This window comes from Echeneis naucrates, chromosome 21 (genome assembly GCF_900963305.1).
Source record: "Echeneis naucrates chromosome 21, fEcheNa1.1, whole genome shotgun sequence".
NCBI lineage: Eukaryota > Metazoa > Chordata > Actinopteri > Carangiformes > Echeneidae > Echeneis > Echeneis naucrates.
Window position 1 is genome coordinate 13,608,196 of NC_042531.1, and position 22,448 is coordinate 13,630,643.

General features: G+C 40.2%; 2 protein-coding genes across 5 annotated transcripts; both read right to left on the reverse strand.

Annotated features, from left to right (window-relative positions):
* Window positions 1-1,541: 1,541 nt before the first annotated feature.
* asmt (acetylserotonin O-methyltransferase) lies at window positions 1,542-14,379 on the reverse strand. The gene is made up of 8 exons (XM_029530927.1): window positions 14,329-14,379; window positions 12,852-13,026; window positions 12,497-12,626; window positions 11,628-11,696; window positions 8,757-8,875; window positions 4,241-4,381; window positions 2,661-2,783; window positions 1,542-1,759 (listed from the first exon to the last, which is right to left on the reverse strand). The coding sequence occupies exons 1-8, from the start codon at window positions 14,350-14,352 to the stop codon at window positions 1,542-1,544; spliced, it is 999 nt and encodes a 332-aa protein (XP_029386787.1). The 5' UTR covers window positions 14,353-14,379.
* A 1,559-nt stretch (window positions 14,380-15,938) lies between these two features.
* akap17a (A kinase (PRKA) anchor protein 17A) lies at window positions 15,939-22,095 on the reverse strand. 4 transcript variants are annotated; one of them, XM_029530453.1, is made up of 7 exons: window positions 21,995-22,095; window positions 21,036-21,383; window positions 20,438-20,656; window positions 19,869-20,081; window positions 19,130-19,278; window positions 18,249-18,489; window positions 15,939-17,609 (listed from the first exon to the last, which is right to left on the reverse strand). In XM_029530453.1, exons 2-7 carry the CDS (start codon window positions 21,360-21,362, stop codon window positions 16,734-16,736), a joined length of 2,025 nt encoding a protein of 674 aa, XP_029386313.1. In that variant the 5' UTR covers window positions 21,363-21,383; window positions 21,995-22,095; the 3' UTR covers window positions 15,939-16,733. The 4 variants fall into 4 exon arrangements, with proteins under 4 accessions (XP_029386313.1, XP_029386314.1, XP_029386312.1 ...); XM_029530454.1 differs by having other exon boundaries at window positions 21,908-22,067; XM_029530452.1 differs by having other exon boundaries at window positions 21,865-22,067.
* Window positions 22,096-22,448: the final 353 nt, after the last annotated feature.

Below are 22,448 nucleotides of genomic sequence, written 5' to 3' on the forward strand. Positions count from 1 at the left end.
TGCCAGGCCAATGTGAGGAAGATTTACTGAGTCACAGCCAATGTTATGAAGAACACAGTGCAAAGATAGCTTTAGTACACTGTTAAGAAGAGTAACTGCGAAGGGGGGCTCAGAGACGGGGCTTTAGGATTGAGAGAGAACAGATATAGAGCGGAGTTGATCTTCTTAACAAGGCCCGAATCTCACACTATGCACCACCTAATACAGGTTGACCTTTGCAGAATACGGTCAGCTGTCTGTGACTGGATGGGTTTTAGTCTTCCCCTTGATTGTCTGGATTTGGAGCACAGAAAAAGGGCACAAACTTATCCCTCAAATAAGCAGGCTTTCCTATTTTATTATTAGAAAAATGATAAGCATGTTCGCACTGAGACTTTAGCCTTAGCTTGAACGTGTTTCAAAAAGAGTGACAGAATAAAGGATTTGAAAGAGTGATATGAAGGTGTAAGCCCTGTATCACTGATACACGTAGGAGGGGTAGTATTTCTACCAAGTGCATGCTTTCCTACACCACACTTGGGAGGCAACTGTGACTTAAACCATCTCCGTAACTTTCTTTTACACATATTTGTACACATGGAGGTCAGAATTACTCCTTCATTCATATAAAAAAGTTTTGTTATTTATCATCAATGACTATGATTTATATATATGATTTAATGTTGTACTACACTGTCACAAGTATTCAAATAATACATGGACAGAGAATTTCCCTTAATTCTAATAAGGCATGAATCCCAGAGGAAGCGTTTTACTTGCTGTAATAACTCTAATCACATTTTATGCCATGGACACAATTTGTATTTATTTTTTAATAATTTGTTTGACTAAATAGTACAGCAAGCAAGGGGGGTCAAAATTAGCATTGGCAGTTGACAAGACACAGTAATGTTGTTCAACTCTGTTTCAGACATTATCACACGCAAGGAAGGAAGCCAGCTGACTTGTACTGTAGTATTTCATTTCAGTCCCCCTCAGATGTGATATGTATGTAAATTATGAAAATGTGGCTCAGCGGCAGGTTTCCTCTTTGTTTGGTCACACTCAATTAAACCACCATATTTAATCCAGTTTGTCAATAGAGGCTCAATCAAACCAAAAGTTACCCCTTTACTTGATTATTAGACACTATTAGGAGCCTGGCATCTGCTTGACAAAAATACACACCTTATTTGGAGTGGTTGCTTGTTGCACTTTTTTCCAGGTCTTGTCTTGTTATCCTATAAAATGTAGATCCACCCTTCAGTCAGTTACAAACTGATGTTCTGAGTTAACAATGCTATTTAATAAAATCCCTCACAAAGTTTTAAAAAAATATCCAATATGTAGGGAACAATGCTGGACAATGGTTCATGATATACTAAGTGAATAATGATTTTTAAAAAAATGGGCCTTGCATTTGAAATTAATTTCAGCAGACCAAGATGGCAAAAGACATTATTTTATCATCCAGAGAACAAATGCACATATAGTAAAAGTATTTTCATGTGATGTGATCCTTCGGTTGAGGTAAAAAAACTTTTTTTTTTCCCTCTTAAATCTTACATCTCTTTGCGTCCCAGCACAGCATCATAAATTTTGCCGGTGAGGTGGTGTTGGGTGCTGCTGAAGCCGGCAGCCGCCAGCAGGGCAGCGTACTGGGCAGCTGTCCTTTCCTTACCCTCTGTCTGTACCAGCATGTTGAGGGAGTAGAGCTGCACTGTGAGCGGGCCAGAGCCGTCCTCATGGAGCAACGCCTCCACCAGCAGCACACCTCCACCTGCAGAATGACCCCAAAGCTCAGCTCTGTTTGTTTGTTTTCTTTCTGTCTTTCTTTGTTTCTCTCTCTCTCCTCTATCTGATTTGTCAGATGTCCATACAAAAGCCATTTCATCATTGATGAATGAATTGAATGCTACACTTCGCATTAAATGATCAACACCTGAACAAGACAAGTCATTAAACCTTATTGCATTTATTTCCATTGAGCTTCCAGTTTAATGTCCTTAAGCTACATTTGTTAAAAAACTCAACTTCATGAAATTGCGAGTTATCAAGTGATTTAAAGTCATAAAGACCCAGGACAGACAATGGAAATGCCAGCATTCACTGGTGAGAAGAATCAATGAAGCTTCCTATCAACCTTTTCCACAGCCACAGTTACTCCTGCTCACCAGAACACCAGTGAAACTCTGACCAACGTTGACTGCTGTGCTGCTGTAACAAATGTCAATAGTTTCACTCGGTGAATCCTGCAATGTCAAAATGTCTGCGGTGAAAAATGCCTGGTCTGTGATTCCACTGACAAGTGTCAAACTGCTACAGGTGGCACTCACTGTTCAGTAAAAGGGCTCCCTGCTTACTTTATGTTGTTGTCTTCCTTCTTATCTCACACACAAAGATACACAGCCAAAAACACAAGAGGGTTTTCTGCCTCCTGAAGTCTGCTACGTGTGTGTGTGTGTGTGTGTGTGTCTGTGTGTGTGTGTGCACATCTTTGGGTGTGAAAGGGATGAGTACTTTGTCTCTTGCTTGAAATGAGATGGCAGATTGTATCCCACGATGCAGCTGATCCCAGAAAAATCTGTCCTTCTGACTTTGATCAAATGTGCCACGCGCACACAGACGCACGCACACACGCACACACACACACACACACACACACATACACAAAGACAGACCTGGTTTGCAGGCTTTGTAGATTCGGCTGAGCAGTTCTATGCAGCGTTTGTCCGTCCAGTCGTGCAGGATTCTGGCAAGGATGTAGAGGTCAGCCCCTGGCAGGGGGTCTTTGAAGAAGTCTCCTAAACAAACACACACACACACACATATGAAAACAGACACACAGCCATGTGCACATGCAGGATGCTTGATTTAATAATTTCACATAATTTTCTTAATTCTCTTGATAAGCCCTCAAGTAATAAGACAATGGCTGTGTTAGTCATTTACATACTCAAACATAATTACTATTAAAAGTGACGCCTGCTGCAATCAAATTATGTCAAATACATCTGACCTAACAGCTGATCGCAGCGCATTTCCAGCTGCTGTCTGACATTCAAAGACAAAGCCGCCATTGGGAAAAAGATGCGGGGATTTTTAGTAACAGGTGGTTTGCGACTTCACACAATAATACTTTAGCAGTGGAGAAACACTAATGGAAAAATAAAAATGCATAAATGCACTGATTTTGATTTTGAAGAGTCAAAATTAGTACATTTCACTTGCGTTCTCCCTGCTACTGTTCCTGTGGCGTTCAACACTATTGTGGGAACAATAGCAGCAGGAGAGGAAGGAATTGATTTTGGCTCTGGGTTTAAGGCCGCTGTGAACTGCTGCTGCTATGGAGAGCTGCCACAACAAGTGAAGTGTGAGGTATAAATTGAAACTCGTGTACACAATCTTTTACAGTAGGAGAATAGACACCTGTTCTGCCTTCATTTCCAGCACATCTCTGGACGTGGTTGTACCGTGCATTGGCTGAAGTATTCTGAGCACACAGTAGTGGAGGACAATGGGGACCTGCAGACTATGAACTAAATTTAATAACTACTGCAACGGTCTGAGGGAAATCTGGTTTTCCTCCAGGTTTAGCAGTTGAGGTCACCAAACTTTGCCATCACATTCACTGTCCTGGTACAAGCCAGCTCTGTTTATGTAAATTTCATATTTAGATTTCAGTGTGGGCAGAATAAAGATAACATCGAGCTTATTAACATCAGGTGTTCATGCACCGGCTCAGATAACATATCCAAATACAGACTGCATGCTGCATGTGAACAGATTGTATGTAATAAATGAGGTTACGGATAATAGTGTATGAAAAATAAACACAACAGTTCGAGGAGAATTGGGTTTTTTAACTTGGGAAAGACCAGAACACTGCAGCTGTTTTCTATTACAGATTAGTGTGTAAGTGTGTGTGTGTGTGTGTGTGTGTGTGTGTGTGTGTGGACCAGGTATTTCTTACATTGTGGACTGAGATCTAGGTTTTTGGTATTAGGTTAAAAATGCAAACGACAGAATGTACATCATGAAAATGTAAGGGTTTAAAAGGGAGGGCTTTGTCCAGGTTACTGTTAGATTTAGGTTAAGTTATTGGTATGGTTAAATATATTAATCCACCATAATGACCTCTGGAGTGAAGGAGGAACAACTCACTGTGTGTGTGCATACACATGTTGAACTGCACTCAAACTGGCTGTATACAATTGTGACAAAAATGTCAAGTGATTTCACCCAGTCACAATGATGTTACCTTGATGGAAGCTTATCCTTTGGTCAGCCTCAGTGAGAAAGTGTTCCCTTGACATACGAACCACCTTGGGGAGATCAAAGATCGTCACAGTGCATGCTGGGTAGGCTGACGTGCACTGCTTGGCTAATGCTCCACTGCAGCCTGGAGAGGCAGACAGGAGGGTTGCCTTTAGTTACAGCACAATAAATACCCAAAGTCATTATTAACAAGGTCATGGATCACTCACTCACTCACTCACTCACTCACTCACTCACTCACGCACTCACTCACTCACTCACTCACTCACTCACTCACTCACTCACTCACTCACTCACACACACACACACACACACACTCACTCACTCACTCACTCACACACACACACACACACACACACACACACACACACACACACACACGAGCATAACAGATGCTTTCAGGTATGTTCCCATTATTTATTAGCATGATTGCATTCGTTTGTACATGGTGGCTTTGGAAATAGGGTTCATCTAACATTCATGCCAATAAGCCGGAGTGAATTGAACTGAATGCAGAGTGACAGAGAGAAAGACGCTTTATATAGAAACAGAGCAGAGCTGCTGTCTAGGAATCCTAGTAAGGAATTTAATCTTAGGGAAAAGCACAAACATACAGTACACACATGGAGACAGACACACAATTTGATTTTCTGGCTAAAACTGATTTAAAGTGCATACAAATATAAACGCTTCCGCTTTCATTTCGATTCATTTGAAAATCCTTGTCTTGGCCTTGGTTACATTATGGCTCAAAGGATGACATAATTGGCTAGTCAATCACGTAATCAATGCCCTTCTACAGTCTAAACTGATATATCTTGACAACTGTTGGCAGGAGCGCCATGAAATTTGGTACAGACATTAGCGGCTGCCAGGGAATAAATTCAATTGCCTTTAGTCATCATGACCTTTCCTCTAGCACCACCATGTTATTTCAAACTGTTGCTGAAATATCTAAAGAGCTAAGGTTTCCATCACACTTAGATTTGGTACAGCCATTTATGGTCCTCAAAGGATGAACTTTTTTGTCTAACACCACCAGTAGGACAACATTGTTATTTCTCCTTTATTTTGGGTGATACCAGCAGAACAAATGTCATCTCCATCAGCCCCGGCTGCCCTGCGTGGTCATTACAAACGCAAATGCAAAGGCGAAACCGCTGAACATAGTAAACACAGAACATCCAAGCATCTTCATTGTATGCCGGCATGTTATGATGCTGACACTTAGTTGTACCTAACAGAACCACTAATTTGACGGCAGGCTGTTGGCTTGGTCTTTCTTACTCTCATCGTGAGAAGTGCAACTTGTCACTGGCTGGAGGTCAGACCTGATAATGTCAGCGGAGAGTAATTGTCTCAAAAGAGAACACACAGACACCCAGTCCAAGGGCAGAAACTGGGATTTAATGTGGCAATTATATCGTTTTCGACTTGATCCCTTACCTCAGGCAGCGTTATTATTGTCATTTATGCTTCATGAAGCAAAGTGAATTTAAAAAAGAGAGAGAAAGATTATGGCAAAGGGATAAAAGAGAAACTGCGAGAAAGAGCATGATAGATAGAGAAGGTATGAATGGGATAAGGTAAAGGGGAGGCAGTGAGGGGGAGGACAGGATCAAAGCATCTCACTTTGACAAACCTACAAAGCCAGCCAGGGTTGGACTGCTGTGTTTGTGTGTGTCTGTTTGGAGGGCAAACTCTCTAGCCCTGTAGTGGATTCCTCTTAACATGACCTGCTGCTCCTCTATCAGTCTGTACTCTTATACACAGAGGGAGAAAGAGACAGAGATACTCTTTGGCTAACACATCAAACTGATGTCAGCAGAGGATGAAAAAGAGGAACCAAACGTACCTTTCTTAATGAACCCCTTTGATGAGAGTTATTTGACTGTTACTAATATATCATTGGTATGTTTTTCCCCTCCCTTCTGTGCTTTTAGTTCTATTAATGTTGTTTGCATCAGATTCATCTGCATTTGTGAGTTCATTTAATTAAAAAATAAAAATAAAATGGGGAATTCCCATGTTTAAATAAAATGCACTACTACATGTTGTTGTTTTTTTGGGTTTGTGGGTTATGGTTTTCTTTTGTTTCCATTTGTTTTTTCATATTGGTAATTGTGTTCACAGTACAGTATCACACTCAACCTGCTCAATTATCATTTTTTAATCTGTGGGGTCAATACTTGCTGTCATCATCGAACTGAGTGACTTCCAGCCTCCCCTCAGTAAAGTTTCGATGATGCTACAGACATTTCTGGTTTGGAGACAGCATTAACATTTAAATAAATTTAGCTTTGATTATCAATGGGAAGTAACTCGTTGCTGTTTTTATCTGTTCATGGGTCTCTGTTAGTCTCATGTTGCAGTCATCATGCAGCATAGTCAATGGGAATCTCTCATATGAGCAGATTTCTTTCAGCATGTTCACACACGTTAACTTAATTATCTGAATAATTTATAGTCACTTAAAAAGAAAAAAATCCTATAATTACGACTTACAATGATAAAAGTGTGAACCTCATGCATTCTATTCTTCTGTTGGGATGAAAAATAATATTGTGCCATTAGAACCATGAATGTCTTCAGAGTTACTGTAACCTTGAAGCTTGATATATTTCTTTTAAAAAACATGTGCCTTTGAAATGTAAATGTCACGTTAAAACAAATGTAGATGTTTTCCACCTGAATTAGTCGGCAAAGAGTTGGACAGACATGCATGTAGACAGACTGGACACCTGAGCAGCAGGTGTGTATGGACACAACAGATGCTGTATGAGGGACGAAGCATTAATGGGAAGGCGCAGTCACGCCCTTCACACTCCTGCTGTCTACTACTGCTTGGTGTTGCACCTTCATGCATAAACATGAACGCACAAAACGCCATGGTGAGCAAGTCACTAACAGAAGAAGAGAACAGGAAGACAGGTGAGCTGTCATGGATGTGCGTGCATGTGTTCACACGTGTGTGTGGCTTTTAGTGGCTTCACAGCTCCCCTGTGTGGTCAGCTGAGGTGTCACACACGAGACTTTTCCAACCCGACCGACACCGTGTAAGTTTTAAAACCACTAAACTATGAGAGAAATGAAGATTAATATAGCTGCTGGTAAAAAAGAGTGTTTCCTTGGTTTCATTTTTGCTCCGCTAAATGTTGCTGTTATCTTTTGTTTGTTTGTTTGTTTGTTTGTTTTTAAGTCTGGTTAAAGTGTGCTTAAAATCCTCTAACCTGATTTAAAACAGACTTGATTTTTAAAAGGGTATGACTTGGACCAAGCATTTTTCCTAATTATTTAAAAATTTTCCATCACTGCCCAATTTTCATTTGTCATGTACTAGTTAAGTCTGTGAAATTACACACAACATTTCTCAGACAAAAACTTTGCTTTTTTCTTAACAGCAGGAGATGAAAACTCTAAGATTAATTTCCTTCTTCATTTTGGTTTTCATCCTTTCTTTTTGATTCTGCTCTGTTCTTGGCTTGACTCTACATTTCTTGGAAGCGATCGCCTCACATTGTGTAGGTCCTATTGTCTTTGTTCTTTCAGTTTTTCTCACCTTTGTGTCATTGTGTTATTTGCACTCAGTGCAAACAATACCAGCATTACATCAGGAACATGCGGTTCAAAGACATTTTTTTAAATATGACTGACTTGACAACACAGAACACACACACAAAAAGAAACATTTTTACCTTCATGTATGCTCACAATACTTCCACATCTTACCATCTAACATTGGCCCTGTCTCACATCACAGACCTTATTCACTGACACTCAGCTCCCGGGTCTCTTAGATCTCACAACTTGTCACAACTAGAACAAAAAGGTGACAGAGATTTTGCAATTGCTGCACATAATTGTGGTTGCTGTTAAATTAGATGTACTTCCTCGGTCTTTGTTTTATAAACATAGTGGAAGCTTCTCTTTGTGTTTTTAGTTTGTATTGTGTGATAATATTTGAAATATTTGAAATTGAAGGTGGCTGATATGCATTGCTGCCACAGGATGGTGACACGCTGTCGATGGAAATGTCGATGGTTATGTCTGCTTCTGCAACACTGAGATTGTGTTTTCTTCAGTGTTAAAGGAGAAAATATAGAAATATACAGTTGTTGTTTTACATGTGTATCTGTGCAGTGTAGCTGTTTGTGTCAAAGAAACACAATGATGAGACAGTGACACACATTAGAATCTTTAAGCTCTTTGGTTGGATATCAGAGGGAAATTATTAGTGGGGGTGACTTTGAGTCAGTAACCCAGCGAGGCTGGGAGTGGACTTAAAAAGGTTACAGTAGATGTTGTGTGTTTTGAAACTTGTAATACACACCCTACTGTCTAATTATGCGTGTGTGGCTATGCCAGCCATCCCTTGAGTCAGAATGACACAAACAGTTTTAAATGTCAATGACTGTGAACCTACAACCTTATGGAAATTGCATGATGACATGACACACATGCGCACGCATGCACGCACACACACACACACACACCCCTACCTCCAAGGTCGCAGATGACCTTGAAAGGCGAAAGGTCGAAGGCCGTGACCACGTCTTTACCACAGATGTTCCAAATGGAGTTCATTAGCTGCATAAATTTCACCATCTCCTCATCAGACCTACACACACACACATGCAAAGGAAAAACAATCATCTTTTTATTTTATATATCATTTTCATTTATGTCTCAGTAATGAGACAAATCAAGCTGCAAGACAAATACACTCACACACACATGCACATGTTTTGTCTCCGGCAAACTTTATGTTTGAAGGGAGACATTGTTAGTATGTGTGCGTGTGTGCGTGCGTGTGCGTGTGTGTGTGTGAGAGAGAGAGAGAGAGAGAGAGCCTGTGGTAGCTGCTCCTGCTCCGAGGAATCTCGACCTCATCAACCAGAAGTCTGCCCTGCCATGACAGCTCCCACATACGCACACATGCACACACACATGGATACACCAACTCTGTCTCCCTCTCTCTCACTGCTTCCTCTGTTCTGTAGCACTGCAATTTGTTTATCTAACTTCATTTCCAGTGTTCCTCTTGTAGATGAACCAACTTCAAATGGCACACTGACCTCCAGAAGTTCTTTCAAAGTGATTCATTGTTGTGGCTTGAGGCTCTGATTATATTGAAAGTGAAAAGATTAAATGACTGTGAGGCCAAACAGCAGACTGTCAGTTTGAGTTTTGAAGTTATTGGATGCCTTCAACATCAACATCTGCAGCTCTTTTGTCCATGGATAGAGTCAATTTACGTCCACACTCTCTCATCCTGTCTATTTGCATTGAAAGCTTACCCAGACCATCTTTGTCCTTGTGAAAAAAAAACAACATGATTATCATATAACACAATATTTCTGGTGCTTCTTGGTATGACTGGAGGTCTGTGCCATTTCTCTACTGACTGACTGAGTGGTGATTCATGGCTGCATGATCACTGTACTTTTTTTATGTCTCTGTTGTTTAGCACAACCACTAAGAATTCACAGAGAAACTGGAAATAGTTTGTCAACCTTAAGCCTAACTGATCCTTTGGCAGCAAATGCTGAAGCTGTTCCAGCAGCTGCTGATCAGACAGGCACAATGTTAAACAGGGATTTTCGCTCTTCCAACAAAAAAAGCTTCTGCAAGGAAATTTTATTAGCTGGACCCCCACTTCCACAGAGAATAGCCACAAAACTAAATTATCTCAGTCTGTCTGGCTGTAGATGGATGAAACTCTTTGAGATGACTTTGTAACCATTTCAGTTTTTTACAATCAACAGAAACAGACTTCATCTTGTATTTAGACAATTCCAGACTAAGAGTGCTTACTATGGAGCAGATTCATATCATTGCTCCTGGCTCACACAATATAGTGCGACAACGGGACTTTTTGGTAACATATTATTGCTTTTGAGTTTCCACATTTACAAAATACTATGGTCTATTTCTGTTAGGCATAAACGTAGAAAGGGATAAAAGCCAAAAATATAAATGGAAAAAAACTGTGAAGACTTTACAGCATCATGATGTTCCAGGTATCTGAATCGCAATAAAGGCTTCATAGGCCGTATCAGTAAAAGCTCATCTGTCAGATGTTACTATGCTACAACACAATGGCATGACTGTTTACTATCTCAAATATCTCTCTCTAAATCCACCCCCTTTCCAGTTCTGTTTCCAAATCTTTTCTTTTGTCTCTAGTATTAAAATTCATTTGGTATATAGGACTTGGCTGGAAATTATTCAGGCGCGGTAAATGGCTGGTTAAATGGCAATGAATAAACAGGAGTCTGAGTCACCCAGCCGAGTTCAACTCATCCTACTTCAGCTACAGTGCTGTGAGAATGTAGTGAATGACTTCAGTGCTTGTTTCCCCTTGCTAATTTACCCACAGTATTCACAGGGGAAATCAGTGGGACAAACAACTGCTTCTCCACATTAAATCAATTGTGTGCAGGTGCTGAAATTTTTCTTTTAGGGTATTTTCATTTTCAATCAATTAAAACTGAATTGCAAATTTCTCTGCATAACGGTGTATTGCATTATGTGTGCATGGTTCTTAGTCGCAATTTTCTCATTTAGCATGCATCTTTTTTTAATGAGAAAGCGTCGGTGACATCAACAGCTACTTTCCAAAAGGACATTTGAACAAAAATGAGACGAGTAAAATACAGAAATATATGAGCCAAAAACCAGCAGTATAGAAAAAGATAAATTATAGGATATGTAAAAACCAGGATAAACTAAAATGCATAGATAGCATCTACGTCACTCCTACTGAGGGATGGTTGGTCAGATTTCCACTAACAAAGATAGGCTAACGCATATATCTACACACCAGTATTGGTACATATCATTTTATTACTGACAGCCAAAACAGTAATTGAAATGTGTACTTCTACATCTGCTTCTCCCCTGCCATCGGCATACAGCAATTTTTAAAAATTTGGCATCGTAACATTGAGGCAGGAGAGTGTTTTCGCAAGTTATTCCACAATAGTTTAGTGCAGGGCCTCAAGCTGGCCACTAAAGATTTATTAGCAAACAAAGTGTGAAAATTTCAATGTGACCCCTGAAAAGTGCTAACCAGCAGATCAGTGAAGTGTTAAAACTGTGGGCACTAGATACTATAAACACTCAAGACCTCAAGGACAATGACAGATGTAGTCTCACTCTCTCTCTGCCCCAAGCTTCCTCACATCACTGCCCACATCTTCCTTCTCGCTCTCTCTTTCTGTTTCTCACACACCCCCTGCTTTCTAATGAATCCCATGAGTCAAAAAGAGAGACAGGCCAGCTTAAAATGGAGATGAGGACTGAATGTCAACGAGACAAAGTGTGTGTTTCATCTTTTGTGTGTGCGTTAAACAAAGACAGTCTCTTACCTGTAGAGAGCCTCAAACAAATCCTTCGAGCTTACGCCAAAAGCCTTTTCATACTGGTTTCTTCCCTCTCTAGGATATGAAAAAATATGTACTATTTATAGGACTGCAACATGACATGGTGTAAAATGTACATTGTGTGCGGCTTCTTTGAGGAAAAATCACTTGTTGTATTTGTTAGGCAAGTGTAGAAAATCCAGGATCTCGGCTTTGACAGGCTTATTTTAAATTTAAATTCATTTCAGCTTCATCTCACAGGCATTGTTGAAGCAGATGGCATCAGTTGAATGAATTAACAACCACGTCCTGTCTTAAAATATAGATTTTTTCAAATCAATATTTTCGCTGAAGCTGCTTCTGAACATGTTTTTCTTTATCCCTAAAATATAACCGTGAGACTAAAATTCATCTTCAGTCACAGTTCGTAATCAGGTATATCTCATGTTTTAATCACTCATTCATTTATCACTTTCAAAAACTTTTTCTCATATTCTCTCAAAGAATATGAGAAAAACACAAAGAACAAAGAATTGATGGGAACAACAATCAACAGAAAGATATTAAGAAATACTAAAATGTCCATAAAAAAATGTTTATTGCTGCTGCAAGCTGACATCATCAAGAAGGAAAAAGATAAAGATGTAGCTATAAAGCACTGCAATGCCATCAACAGCTGTCACAAAGTGTATTTGTGTTGATCTGAAACTTCCAGAGCATTTTGAAAACTTCAATCAAAAAATAGTTGGAAGTCATCAAACATAAAAGAGTCATTTGTAACAAACTGTCAGAGCTGGGATTGCAAAACTAAACATGAATACTAAAGAAAATCTCTCTAGTGTGAAATGGGGTCTGGCTGTGCTCTGCACTCTGACCTGACAGCATCAGTCAGGTAGTGCCAGCAGAGGTAGATGGTTCTGGAGCTGTACTGGATGGACTGGAAGAGAGATATAGGACTGGAGCGCGTCAGGTAGACACTGGCCTGCTCTGTGTTACTGTAAAGCACTGAAACAGGTGGTGGAGGACATAAAAGGGGAGAGGCACACAAGGAAGCTGACAGTGAACGAATGACAAGGTCTGTGTGCAAATTAGAAGGGACACGTGAGCAAAGTGAATCAAAACGGTCAGCGCTAAAAAGAAAAACATTGCAATGAAATGTGAGAACATTGTCGGCGTTATGAGGGAAAAGACTTTGCAGCTTAATGATTAAGAATGTTTGTGTGTGTAGACCTCGTCCTTGGTCCTGGTGTGTGTTGAGCAGCTGTAGGCCGGTGCAGGCTGCCAGCAGTCTTTGTGTGCCGTCCACACTGGATCCCACCGCCTCACTGATCTCCTCTGCAGACAGGGGGCGGTCTGCACCCAGCAACACGTCAAACACACCCAGCTCACAGGACGTGAACAAAGTCTGAGCCAGAGAGAGGAGACACACAGGAGGGTGGAGTAGAATCACAAAAGAGCACACAGTACACACATGCACACAGTTGTATCTGCAGTGACCCTTAACTAATTAAATTATATTACTACAAAACCTATAGCTTTTCATATATATTCCTGTGGTGACAGTGGCATTAATAATAATAAATATAAAAATAAAAACAACAACAGCAACAATACTTCCAGCAGAGGTTACAGCTGCAGCAGGATATATTCACCATTAGCCATGTCCTGCACACAATGTTTTCTCTTTTGTTTGCAACAACTTGTCTGTTTGGACAATTGCAGCTGCATTACACAGCATTCTGCTGCAATGTGAATGATTATATCACGTTCACCGTGTAATGCACATGTGAATAAGAAGAATTTGAACTGTGAAATATGAACAACGACTTGATTGTTTTTGTTCATTTTTTTCTCATATATTTTCTCCTGAGATCCCTCATAGCTTTAAACCCTTTGATACGGCTCCAGGATTAATTGATTTAATGAACTTGTAAGCAGATATGGGTACACTCCAAAGGCCTCCACAGCAGGTACTTCAGTATGTCACACAGCCATAATAAATACATTTTGAGTTTTCATTGTACTTTTTTAATTAATGATATCAGTTCCTTTACTTTGCCCCCACCAAAAAAAAAAAAAAAAGGAGAGAAACCATGGTGTCTTAAATTTTGTAAAAACTATTGTACATATAGCCAGATTGAAAGACAATGCTTTCCACTTCTCTTGGGAACTCATGAGTGACACTATTTTTTTGTTTGTTTTCAATCCCAATAACGGCAGACTTAGCAAATGGACTTGCTTTTTCATATCCTTGTTTCAAGTTTACAATAAAAAAAAAAAAAAGCTTTTTCCTCCATTTTCTCATATTCTGTCAGCCGAACAATAAGTCCATTAATCAGATAAGATAAATAAGCTATATTCAAATAGGATATTCATAAAGAACATTTGTTGCAACTGCAGTCTGACATCATTGAGAAGGGCAGAGGTGAGCATGCATATAAAAAACACTATAATGAAGAGGGAGTAAATTTAGCAACTTCAATTTCAGAGTCTTGGTATGCTGCATGCTGGTTCACTATCGTGGCTCACACAGACACTTGAACAGAACTGAGCAAGTGCAGATTGTTTTAGTTACGGTACACTTTTTCTGTAATGAAGTTCTCATTTCTGCCGTGAAAACAGCCTGCTGTGGCACAAATTAAAAAATTTGTAAAGGTGGGTCAAAATGTTCATATGTGACCCAGAGGGCTGTGCCTGGGCATTTTACCTTTGAGATAAGGAATCCCTCCATATATTCCAGGATCTTTCTGGGATATGTGTCTGCAGTAGGTGCACTCTCACTTGAAGTCATCTCTTGATGTTCAGCCATGGGCCACGGCTTAAGACAGGACACCTCCAAAAAATACAGCGTCACAGCTCCCCGTGAAGTGAACTTCCCTTCAGGTCTGCCTCTTGAGACTCCTCAACAGGTGTGTGTCTGAAAAAGCAGTGAAGAGGAAAGCAGACTAAAAGATACAGAAAGTTCCCACCCAGCAGCAGCAGCACCGGTGAGAGTAGCAGTGGGCTAAGCTGATTACAGCCAGACAACCCAGATTAGAGCTGGGGTTCGGTCTGAGTCGGACAAAGGAGCAAGTCTGTGGCAATACACTGCTGCTTTGTTCATTACCACTCAGATGGAGACTCGCTCATTCTCATACTAGACCTGCTTTCTAGTTTTCATGACCTGAAAATGTGGTCAGCGATGTGGGACAGCCAAACTTTTTGAGTGAATCTGTCCTGTGAAAGATGTGTCTCCCTGCTACTCACCATATGGCCTGATTGCAATTACACAGAGACTCAGGGTCGAATCAACCTTAATGAAGCCTGTAGCCTCACCTGCCTAGATGGGATTACATAGAATCTCATCAGTTTGACTATGGAGGGTACACTGTCACCCTGATCAAAGCTTTGGGGACATGAATGTTATGTTATTTTACAGATAAAAATGCACATTAATTGCTTAAATAATTCCAGAGTGAATTTAAAAATGTAGAATAATTGTTGATGAAGAATAGAATTTTTTTTAAGTACAGGAAAGCACAAGATTATTTAAAAGTAGAAAATATCACTAGCAGAAAGAAATCGGAAACCAAATATTTGAACACTTAATATTTTTAAAGCCTGTCATTATGGTGACAAAGAAAAGTGCATTTTCATCAGCTGAAATAAATAAAACTGTTTAAGTTGTGTTTGAACTTTTTTTATTTTGACCATGTATGTGCAAGACATGCTCTTCCATACTTCACAGCCATACAGAATACACAACAAATGCCGAGTAACTATGTCAAAGTAGAAGTGTTAACAAAACTGAGACTTGTGTCTTCCAAGCTCAAACTCAGCATCAAGAACTGCGAGAAATGTATCCAGTGCTACATGAGTATGAAAGCAGGAGCCTCCCATCCCATTTGTACTTGGTACTCTGCTGGTTTGACTTTTATGTCAGTTCAATTTCCTCGACAATAATTAAAAATGAAATACTAGTATAGCCTCAGACTGATTGCTTGTATGCAAGAGTTACACAAGACCAAGGCAAGTGGGAGTAAACTGCTTGTTATGTCAAGTTCAGTATGTCAGGCCATTTTCATTATGAAGCATCAAGGCTGTGTCTGCAATCATTCCCTCTCTCACTACTCCAGATATAATAGGCAGGTATGGATCAATTTATGCACCCTTAAAGTGGACACTGAGATAAAAGGACAGAGTCTAAATGTACTTCACAAGAGTCTTCACACCAGACAACACGCAACTCCTTACACTTTCCGCTTAATTAAACAATTCTTCAAAACATTCAGATTCACAGCAAAACTCAGCCTTTTCTGAACTGAAACTGTGATCATCAAAAATGCTGTCCATTGTCCTAGTTGTGTTTTTTTTTTTTTTTTCCTCCTGGGCTGCTTAAAAGCAACACAGCCAATACCGGAGCAGTATTCCAAGAAAGTAACACATCACATTTAGGAGGTGTGAATTTTATCATCTTCACATTTTTACCGAAGGAGCAGCTTTTCGTTAAAGTCCCTTAGTCCCATTTAGAAAAGTCCTCAGCTGCATGTAGAACGCTGTGTTTCTTTCTGAATCAGGCTCCATTTGTAGATGAAGAACAAAAACGATTGATGCAACTTTTGTCTTTTTGTACCAGCTATGTTCATGCAAAAGGACAAACTGGAGAAATCAAAAGGTAAACAACTGGCTCATCACCTCCATGGCCAATATAATGAATTTAAGCTAGGAGGGTTGAATTATAATATCCACTTATGTTTATTGTTCTTATTATGACTTTCTAGAGAAACCAAATTGCAAAAGTCTAACTATACTGAATAAACTGCCATCAGCACTGATCGAACAGTAATTAAAAAAAAAAAGAAGAAGAAAAAAAGGAAAAAAGGGCAATAGCAAATCCCCAAAATCATCAAGAAGTTAGACAAAAAGCAGTCAAATGTCTGGACACACTTCACCAGCGGGACACCTTTGACTAGTACTGTATGTATGTTGTTTCAATTAATTCCAGAGTTGGTTTGACTTGTATATGTTTTTTTAATACCTAAAACTGCAATTTGGTGTTTTGCCTCATTACTTTAATTTAGGGACAGTGAATGTCTGAAAATATTAACAAATAAACTGACTACTGAGAAGAGTTTAGCGTCGTCTAGAGTGGCTCCTGTCTCTACTGTTGCTGTGTCTCCTGTATCTCCGACTGTAATGACTGCGACTCCTCCTGCCTCTGCTTTTATTGCTGCTCCTGGAGCTGCCTCTGCTGTGTCGGTGGTGACTATGTCTGTGACTCCTCCCCCTGCTGTAACTCCTCCCACTGCTGCTCCTGCTCCTGTCCCTACTTGAACTTGTGCTCCTGCTGCCCTGGTGACTATTGCTCCTCCTGTGATGACTGGAGCTCCTCCTATGGTGGCTGGAGCTCCTCCTCCTCTTGCTGTAGCTGTGGGAGCGCCTTCTCCTCCCTCTGCTGTGGGTTCTCCTCTCTCTGTGGGAGCCCTCCCTGGCTCGCTCCCTGCTATGTCTACTTCTCGACACGTCTTCCCTCTTCCTTTCTCTGCCTTTCCTCCTATCCTCCTGTCCTCCTCTCTCCTCTGTAGCTCTGTTTCTCCGTGAAAAATCGATGTGTGCCCTAGATTTGGACATTTGCTTCTCTTTGCTCTCAGCAGCACCATTCATCCGGCCCAGAACCTCCATCATCACGTCATTGCCACCAGGTACAGAGGCCTCCTCAGTTATTACAGGGCCAGTGTGGCTCTGCGTCTCTGGAGACTTTGTTGTTCTCCCATTGCTCTTCTTCAGCAGATTGCAAAGCAGTCTCTCTCTTAACTCCTTTTCTCGGCGTTGGAGCTCGAGTGCTCGCTCTTTCTCCACCTCCACCCTCCGGAGCTCCTCCTCCTGTTTGCGTCTGCAAGCCTCCAGCTGCTGAAGCCGGGCAAGTTCATCCTTCTGTCGTGCCTCTTCCTGCCTTTCCTGTTCCTCACGTTGAGCCCTCTCTTTCTCCTGTTGCTGCTGCTTTAGGGCCTGTGGAAGGAGAGACTATTAGATACAGATCAAAAGAAACAGATTATTTATCACAATTTTTGAGATCAGCATTCCCAAATGTTTCTCCAATTAATATGTATATAAATATAAATAAATCATTTAATGGTCATATTATACGTTTATATTATATTATACGTTTATAACAGTGAGGGCAGTATTTTAGAGCACACCCTGTGTGTGTGTGTGTGTGTGTGTGTGCGTGTGTGTCGGCTCTAAACTAGGATAGATAAGATTAATAAGATTTATAATGAAAAGAAGAACTGTTAGAAGAGACAAAGAAGCTGGACATTATTAAAAGGAGACTCAATGAAAAAAAAGATAAAGCTGATGTTAGCAGAGCTTCAGCTCTGGGCAAGAAATCAAACAAGCACATTTCCAAAACTGTTCTTTTAAAGATGAACCTGCAGATCTTGAGCAACATACGGCCTCACAGGTATCAGCAAAAGTTGCATTTAAGTACTCTGTTGGTCTGGAATATTAAAAAGGCTTTTCCACATTTTGTTTTAAAAAAGTGCAAGGCTATCAAAGTATCAAATATTTACCTCAATGGTGTTATAAGACATACATTGCCTAATAGTAATGGTACTTTTCTTATTTTGATCAGTGTTCATGTTGTACCTTTGCCCTGGCCAGCAGCTCAGCAATGAGCCGTATAGATTCCAGATTGCGTTGAGCCAACAGTAACCTCCTCTCCTCCATTGCAATCTTCATTTGCAGTTTCTTCTGCTCCTCCTCCTGCTGCCGCCTCACTCTCTTCAGGTTCCTCCTTTGCTCCCTTTCCCTAAGCTTCTGTTCTCGCTTCCGCAGCCTCTCCTCCTTTCTCCTCTCCTTTTCTTCCTCTTCCTGCTCCTTCTGCTTCCTGAAAAGGTTTAGTTTTGCATCTGTGAGTATGCGCTGATAGGAGGAGTAACTTTTCTGTTCTAAGATTTGTTGAATAGTACTACATAGCACTGCATTGTAATGCTTTACTGAGTACAACCCTGAGCTAACATTTCAATTATAGTATAATAATACTACAATATATAATATAATATATATATAATATATAATAATACTTACATTTTCCAAATTGTTCCTTTCATCATACAGAAAAATTAACACTAATTTAACGCTCCCCATATGAATTCGCCCACCTCTCATACAGAACACCATTGAATCATTTCTTACAATGAGAGGAAAATGTATTTCAATTTGAAGAGCTCCTTTTATCTTCAACTGTATGTCAATATGGCAAATTTTCTTTGCTAAACCAAGCGTTTATTGTAAGAAACACTGCCATTTTCTGGAAAAAAAAAACAAAAAAACTTAAACAAACAAAAACTACATGATTTTACATTAAATTGGGAAGGAGTTTTACAGTTTTTTTTTCTATTTGCCACTAACCAAGATGACTCCCTCATTTACTATCTTTCCTATAGAATATTAATTCAGCAGTACAATACCATGACTTGTAAGTCACTGGCCCATTTCAAAGTGAGGGCTCTTTTCGTGCATCATACCTCTCTTCCTCTTTACGGCGCTCTTCCTCTTCCTTCTCTCGTCGTTTCTGCTCCTCTCTCTGCCTCTCCAGTTCCTGCAATTTCATCCTTTCCAGGGTCCTCCTCTTCAGAGCTGTCTCACTCAGGTGCTTGCTAGTGTCAAAAGCAACCTGGATTGAAACAAATGAATTAAAACAGCATAATGATATCGTAACAGGTAGTAGATATTTTGATAATGTAGTGATGGCTATTTGTCACTACAGTGTGTTAGTATGTGTTAATATGTAAGCAAAACAAATCTAATGTCCCTGCATGAACTGCTAATTTTGTTTCTCATTTTGTCTCTCATTTCTTTTACATGCATCCCCCCTTTTTATTCTTCTTCCCTAATTTAGATTTAACATTGGGGCTCTTCTCTGAGGATTAAGAGACCTTGTTCTGCTTGCCCCTCATCACCTTGGAAATAATGACGGAGCAGATTTAATTCTCATTTCACTAAAAGGTTTTAAAGCTCCTATCTACCTGAGCAACACAATCTTGTTGCAGGAAACTGGTGGTTCTATATTCCCCAATTATGAATTCAACTCTTGAGTTTCTCAGCAGTTGTTAGCTATTGAAAAGGTTCAGAAATGGGACGCTATTTAGGAGATTGGACAGTCAGCCTTAGCCCTGGGAGGAGCAGTAAAATACAAAAGGAAGAAAGTCCCTCACTATCTTCATGGAGAACTACTACTACTACATACACAGAAGTCTTTGCTACCTTGATATTGCAGGCAACTGCCTTTCCATCATCTCCCTTGAGCATCAGTTTCATGCCACGTAGAGTGTCCATAGCCTTGGCGAAGCCACAATACTCCTGGTACTGGACATAAGCCTCGAAATTCAGATGGCCTCCAAAGCTGAATGTACTGAAGTTCTTGTCCAGCATTTCCTCTCTGTATGGGTCCAGCATTGGAATATCAACATTTCGCACCTGCAGTTAAACAAGAGCATACAAGAGCATTTAATATAAATAGAACAGATATAAATGTCACTGCAATCTTTTTGAATTTGAATGACGGAGTGAATAACCTTTATTAACTTCAATTTATAACACAAATTGGTTTAATTGTTGCATCTAGAATAAGGGTCAATACTCTAAATATCCAGGTTGCTTTTGACAAGGAATAGTTACAAAATGGTTATAGATATGTCTAACCACCCATCTGAATGTGTAAAAAGCAAAAATAACAAAAACAAAACCAAAAAAGGGGGCCAATAATGTCTCAGCACTGTTCTATTGAATTACAGCTGTGTCTACCTCATGTGAAATGAAGGAACATGTACCACCTTGCCAAAGCTCTGGAAGACAGCAATAAGAACATTTTCAGAGGGCCGGTCTGGATAATTGCTGTCCTTCTGGCTGAACCACCGACAAGGAAGCCCCTCGAGATGAATAGTGTCAGGTCTCTCTCCTGGCAGTGTCTCATTCATATCCTTGGCATCACGGAAGAATGAGTCCCAGTCATGCCGTGCAGGGAAGTCTACCTTATTCTCTACTGCACGTACCTGAGAAAACAGAGGGAGAGAAACATTGGTGGTCACTCACTTTACGGAGGGAACATACATTTAATGCAAATACAAAAGCCCTGCAATAAAACAAGGCTTAAATAAATTAGTCATAATGGACACTGTAATCTGTAATGCTGTTAAATTTTATTACATTGTACTGAGGAATTTTTAAAATTCTACCTTTTCATATCTCTATATACATGAAAGGACCATAATATAAACACAATGGCACTCCATTGAGGCCCAAAGTGCAACCTCAAAAAAAACAAAAAAAAAAAAAAACAACAAATCAGTACAAATTACAGACACTACAACCACTAACATATCTTGCAGTGTCTCAACACAGCGTCTGCAGTGCGCTGAACATCAGCCTTACCTTCAGTACGTCTGTAAATCCACTGAGTTTGATACTCTTCCCATCAAGACGACCCAGCAGGCTTTTGACCACCGTCTTGTTTTCCACCTCCCCCTCAAAGCGGATGAAGTCCATGGTGCTTTTGGAGATCCTCAGCACTGAAAACTGCTCTGGAGCGACCATGGCCTTCACCCTCTCCATCACCTCCCAGTTGGAGATGCTCTTGCCCGGGAGCTTGAGCTGAGGCAGTGCCACGCTGACGGTCATTTTGGCAATGGGCTTGAGGTACAGGTTGTACTCAGCAGAGAGGCACACTGCCTCTGTAGTATCGTGGACAATGGTGGTCATTGTTGCAGATGTCTGAGGAAGCTGCAGGAAGGTGGAAAGGCTGTAAACGAGACCTTCAGCACACATACTGTTGTAAAAATAATCATCACTTATTGGACTGTTTTCCTGTTAAATCCAATCACAAATACTGGTTTACGATTTTAACTGTCCTGTGCCTGACTCAATAATCTGAATACACTCCCTTTATATTTGTGGCATATCGGCTCTAACATTAATTTACGCGATATTCACCGGCATCTTTCTTTAGCTGATGCCTTTTCTCACCAACCATTTCAGCTTCACACATCTAAGTTAGCGCAGTTGCTACTATGGCTAACAAGCTTTATGTTGTTCGAGTTGGCCCAGCTACAGCTACGTTAGCTGCTATTAGACAACGATTCCGTATGACCTGGAGGTCTTTTTGTCAAACAAATACCCAATGTTTAAAAAGATACATAAATCATAATCCAACTTAGACAAACCGTAAGGAAAACGTGTATTTTAGTGAACAAGAAGAGCTAACCTCGAGGTGACGACGAGCTAGTTAGCTTAAAAAGCGGTATTACTCTGTCGGTTCATCTCTCAAACAGCCTCCGATGACTTTTCCATGACGTTGTTTACCTTCATGCTTCAAAACAAACCCCAACACCCACCTAACAGAAGTTAGCCTCCCGTTGCAAGCCGAAACAACCTGTTACAATATTCGTTTTCAGAGAGACGCAGTGCCGGAAAAATAATAATAATGAAAAAAAAAAAAACCCACACCAAATGCATGACACTTCCGCATGTCGTGAACTTTGACCTTAAAAGCGGCAGCACTGAAGTGGAGTAATTTTAGAACAGTGACACTCGGTGGTCGAAGGTGGGAATGAGGAGGATGATGATTATTGAGTTGTATTGTTATGAGTTGTATATGGGAACATATTTTTTCTACTGCGATCAGTAAAGAATTGCATATTTCATGTATATTAACCGACTCTGATTAATCAGGCAGTTTTACACAAATAGTAATACAAACAAATACTAATAAATCACCTGTCAAGGTATTTGTACTGAAATGCATCTTGACATTCAAGCAATTATTAGAAGTTTAACATTTAATTTTAC

Coding starts and splice junctions, on each gene's coding strand:
- asmt (XM_029530927.1), bottom strand. CDS start 14,352: ATGGAGGGATTCCTTATCTCAAAG. Junction 13,027..14,328: donor AGGGATTCCTTATCTCAAAG/GTAAAATGCCCA, acceptor TCTCTGGCTCAG/ACTTTGTTCACGTCCTGTGA. Junction 1,760..2,660: donor CTACAAAGCCTGCAAACCAG/GTCTGTCTTTGT, acceptor GTCATTCTGCAG/GTGGAGGTGTGCTGCTGGTG.
- akap17a (XM_029530451.1), bottom strand. CDS start 21,428: ATGTGTGCTGAAGGTCTCGTTTACAGCCTTTCCACCTTCCTGCAGCTT. Junction 20,657..21,035: donor GATTTACAGACGTACTGAAG/GTAAGGCTGATG, acceptor CTGTTTTCTCAG/GTACGTGCAGTAGAGAATAA. Junction 20,082..20,437: donor TCTTCCAGAGCTTTGGCAAG/GTGGTACATGTT, acceptor GTTTAACTGCAG/GTGCGAAATGTTGATATTCC.